Source organism: Ammodytes marinus, assembly GCF_949987685.1.
Source record: "Ammodytes marinus genome assembly, contig: scaffold_117, whole genome shotgun sequence".
Lineage (NCBI taxonomy): Eukaryota > Metazoa > Chordata > Actinopteri > Uranoscopiformes > Ammodytidae > Ammodytes > Ammodytes marinus.
The window spans coordinates 35001-40000 of record NW_027648298.1 but is presented as its reverse complement, the minus strand read 5'-3'; the positions used below and the strand labels follow the sequence as shown (position 1 = coordinate 40000).

The 5000-nt window shown below is 41.3% G+C and overlaps 1 protein-coding gene across 2 annotated transcripts in view; it reads right to left on the bottom strand.

The window, feature by feature from the left end:
• eif5b (eukaryotic translation initiation factor 5B) overlaps positions 1 to 5000 on the bottom strand; it is a 35595-nt gene that overhangs the window by 25624 nt on the left and 4971 nt on the right. The window contains exons 5-7 of one of the 2 annotated variants that reach the window (XM_080054671.1): positions 2459 to 2687; positions 945 to 1238; positions 95 to 228 (exon numbers count right to left, since the gene is read on the bottom strand). In XM_080054671.1, coding sequence (XP_079910797.1) covers positions 95 to 228; positions 945 to 1238; positions 2459 to 2687 — 657 coding nt within the window. The remainder of the gene's footprint in view (positions 1 to 94; positions 229 to 944; positions 1239 to 2458; positions 2688 to 5000) is intronic. The other variant, XM_080054672.1, reaches the window with a different exon arrangement.

The window sequence follows — 5000 nt, the reverse complement described above, 5'->3', positions numbered from 1 at the left end:
ACACACACACACACACACACACACACACACACACACACACACACACACACACACACACACACACACACACACACACACACACACACAGCCTCACCGCTTTCATCGTAGCCAGCGCTTCCTGCATGGCCTTCACCGTGGCTTTGCTCAGACCTTTTTTCTTCTCCTCCTTCTCCACCTTCTCTCCTTTCTTCTTCTTCTTGTCTTTCTTCTTTGTTCCTTCGCCTTCATCTAAACAACAACAACAACAACACGGTTAGTTTACTTCACCCATACGGAACCAGCGTTCTATCATTATAAAATCACTATTATAATATAATGAATGAGGTTTTTCTTCCCTCAGTCTTCCCTTGGCCCAGCTGTCCTGTTAATCCTAACCCTAATCCTACCAGACCATCGTACTTCATTGCATTTGTACAGAAGGTCTGGAATCGCTCAATTGACAAACGTTAACTCACTTGAAGGCGGGTGTCTGTTGAAGTGTAAAACTATTGGATCTGCCCAGTGCCACTCTGGATCTGCCAACCAATCGCATAACGTTTGGTCGTGACGTCATGCGTAGTTAGTTACGTAGCATTGGTCTAGTCATGTAGCATTGGTCTAGTCATGTAGCATTGGTCTAGTCATGTAGCATTGGTCTAGTCATGTAGCATTGGTCTAGTCATGTAGCATTGGTCTAGTCATGTAGCATTGGTCTAGTCATGTAGCATTGGTCTAGTCATGTAGCATTGGTCTAGTCATGTAGCATTGGTCTAGTCATGTAGCATTGGTCTAGTCATGTAGCATTGGTCTAGTCATGTAGCATTGGTCTAGTCATGTAGCATTGGTCTAGTCATGTAGCATTGGTCTAGTCATGTAGCATTGGTCTAGTCATGTAGCATTGGTCTAGTCATGTAGCATTGGTCTAGTCATGTAGCATTGGTCTAGTCATGTAGCATTGGTCTTACCTTCCGCTGCTGCCTCTGCGCCTTCCGGGTCCTCTGCCGTTGGTGGCGGTACTTCCTGTATTGTGGGCGGGACTTCCTGTTTTTGTTTGGGGACTTCCTGTGGTTGTTTGGCGACTTCCTGTTCCTCGTTCTTCTTCTCTGGTTCTTTCTCTTTCTTCAGCTTCATCTTCATCCTCTCTTCCTCTTTCTTCTTCTTGTCTCGCTCTTTCTTTTCGGCCTTTTTCTGCGCCGCCGTCTTCATCTTGAAGCCTCCGGAGTCTTCGTCGATCGGGTCCGCCTCTTCATCGCTCTCTGCTTAAAATTGGGATTGATCACACACACACATACACACACACACACACACACACACACACACACACACACACGCAGTCAGACAGAGACACACACACACACACACACACACACACACACACACACACACACACACACACACACACACACACACACACACACACACACACACACACACACACACACACACACACACACACACACACACACACACACACACACACAGTCAGACAGAGACACACACACACACACACACACACACACACACACACACACAGTCAGACAGAGAGACACACACACACACCAATGTTAAAGTCACAAGAAAAAAAATGATGTACGTAATGCCTACTTAAAAAGGTGCTACGAGGAACTTTTAAATATTTCTGAAACAGTCTAATTTTTCCTCTGATGATCATGAACGACATGTAACAGCAAACGAGACCATCAGTGCAAAGAGAATGCTGTTTTTTTTTTTTTAATAGTTTTTCTTAATGCCTTTGTCATTTATATAAAACAACAACAAGATGGTTATAATAGCTACGAGGACATTTTAAATATTTATAAATAGCGATTTTATAAACTGCTCCTGATAGTTAGCCTGCTATTGGTGTATGATGAATGTGTGTGTGAATGGTAACGTGTAAATGGGAACAGGTCTCCCTTGAAAAAGAGTCTCCGGTCTCAATGGGATTTACCTGCAGAAATCATAGATAGTAAATAATATGGATGTAGCATCCGGGCTGACCTCAGTTATTCACACGGCATCTAATAATCCTGGTTTGTGCGCGTCGCCATTTTGTGAGGGGGGAGGGAGATAGCTGACGTATACCTCCGAGGCAAAGTGAGGGACAACGGGCGGAGAGCTGTCACTCAAGAGATCGCGCCAATACATTTTAACCTCCGATAAAATAAAAACTAGCGTGGGCCAAAACAATTCACCCCCCTCAGTGTTGTCATGGAGATATGACCTAAACATACAGACTAAAATGGTTTTGTGGCCCAGGCTGTAAATAGGTTTAATAATGCTGTGAAAACGGCATGTTTAACATTGGAGTCAATGAGAGATGGCTGTCTTCTGCTTCCATCCCCCTAGTGGCACTTCCGGGTTACTACAGTTGTGGTCACTTCCTTATTGGATGCTGGTAAACATCGCTGAGGTTGGGGCTTGGAATAAATAAATGTTAAAAATAAAATAAATAAAAACTATAATATCAAGTCGTTACCTTTCCCTTTGTTTTTCTTCTTCTTGTCTCTGTGTGATGTCACTAACTCTTCCTCCTCCTCATCATCATCATCATCCTCACTCCCCTCGCTCTTCTTCATGGCTTCTTGGTCTTCACACACAGACAGCTGCTTGTCTTGACCTCCGGGTTTGTCTGCAGGCTTCTCTTTGGTCTGACTGAGCGAGCGAGAGTCGCTGTCCGAGTCAGATTCAGAGAGGGGAGGGGCGGGCTGGGAGAGGACAGAGGAAAAGTCAGAAATATGTATTTATGAGGGCTTAAAGCTGCAGTGTGTAGAATCTTTGGTTTTATTTCCTAGCAGATTTTGAAGAAAGTAATTATAATATCCATAAGTACATTTAATTTAGTCCATAATAGCTGAAAACATTTTTTTTTTATTATTATTTTTTCCCTTAGAAAGGGTCTCATATATGTCCATATTTCTGCATATTTTGGACCAAGGCCTAGTGCCGCCATCTTGAAAGTGTCATAGTTGGTAGGGATGGGGCCGATCCGATCCAGTATCGGTATCGGGTCCGATATGGCCGAAATCTGCGTATCGGATATCGGACTGACAGCTCCGATATTAAAATCCGATTTTTTTTTTTTTTTTTATAATTTTTTTTATAATTTTTTTTTTTTTTTTTACTATGTAAGAGTGAACATGCGCCGACGTTCGGTGGAGGGAGAGAGGACATCACTTTATAATTTGACATACAGTACATATCAGTTTGTTAGCCAGTGAGCTAACCAAAGCTAATCCAAGTCAAGGAAGTGGAGAGGCTTGTGACAAATTCTACTATGTAAAATACAGCCAGAGAGAGAAAGACTGTTTAGACAAACAGACCACCACATATTCTAGTGGGGCAGAAGTGATCATTGAGAAGGATTTCTGCCTTTAAGATAAACCTATATGCATTTGTGTATATTTATTGCTCTTTTAAATTAGAATTGCTTAAGCCTTCCTAGCCTAATACATAACATCACCACCAACGAAAAAATGTATAACAATTATGATATCGTATCGGTCAGTATCGGTATCGGCCGATATCCAAACCCCAGGTATCGGAATCGGATCGGAACTAAAAAAAGTGGATCGTCCCATCCCTAATAGTTGGAATGTCATAAGGTGCATTGTTTAAAATTTAGAATTGTTCTTGTCCTTGAAGGCCACTGTAGCTTCTGTTATTATTCAAAAGGGTTGGGGTTACCCAGGGAGCGTTGCATTCTAGAACTTTCTTGATGATGTCATATTACACACAGCACCTTTAAGAGTGTCTATTCTCACATGTGCTTTTCTGTAAATGTTTTAATTTACAAAGGAGAGGAAAGGTTTACAAGAGTCTAGATAGCAATCAGACGTACAGGTATACAAAAAGAAAATACAGAAACGTATTTTTTTATGATTTTTTTTTGTTGTTGCATACAGTGAAATATTTTGAGCATTTCTGATGATTACAGCTTAAAAGGTGCAGTGTGTAATATGACATCATCAAGAAAGTTCTACAAAGTTCTAGAATGCAACGCTCCCTGGGTAACCCCACCCCTTTAGAATAATAACAGAAGCTACAGTGGCCTTCAAGGACAAGAACAATTCTAAATTTTAAACAATGCACCTGATGACATTCCAACTATGACACTTTCAAGATGGCGGCACTAGGCCTTGGTCCAAAATATGCAGAAATATGGACATATATGAGACCCTTTCTAAGGGAAAAAAAAATAATTCAAAACTTTTTTTCCAGCTATTATGCACTAAATTAAATGTACTTATGGATATTATAATTACTTTCTACAAAATCTGCTAGGAAATAAAACCCCAAATTCTACACACTGCAGCTTTAACACCTCATGGAAATCTAAAATCCAGTAAATCAAAGTGTTGACATTTGGCAGCCTGACAGCAGTTCTATTTTTGCACTTTTTTTTCAAGCGTATTTCGTCCATGTATCACAACGCCAATTCGTGTGAGTCCAGTGCAGCTTGCGAAAGGCAGTGAAAAAATCCTAAATACTGGTTGCGTTCCGAATCTCCTCCTCTTTCTTTCTTCTATTCTGCATACTACATCCGACGAAAAAAAGAATCTAGTTAGGATGCAGTAGGCATACTATTGGGACATACTTTACTCTCTTATTTCATCATAACATTGCGCCTTGATTTTGCCTCTTGCTTTTATATCCGTCTCATCCCCGTTTGTTTTCATATGGAGGCTTTGTCGATGTGACGTCACTTCACGTGCGCACTGGATTGTGGGTCAGAATCACCCAAATAGGATGCAGTTTGCAACACTAACAATCTTGGCCGCATGAAGTAGGACATCCGGGTACTTCTAACCATCCTAAATCTGGCCACAAGAATCGGGACATCCTAAATCTTTTTTCTACATACTATATAGTAGAAAGTATGCGATTCGGAACGCAACCTCAGTTTACAATTGATGGTATACTTAGACGGACATCATGCGAAGAATATAAGGGCTTTACAGGCATAAAAGTTCTGTTGTTTTTCAGCTCTCACACAGTACAGACAGGTAGCGGATCATGAG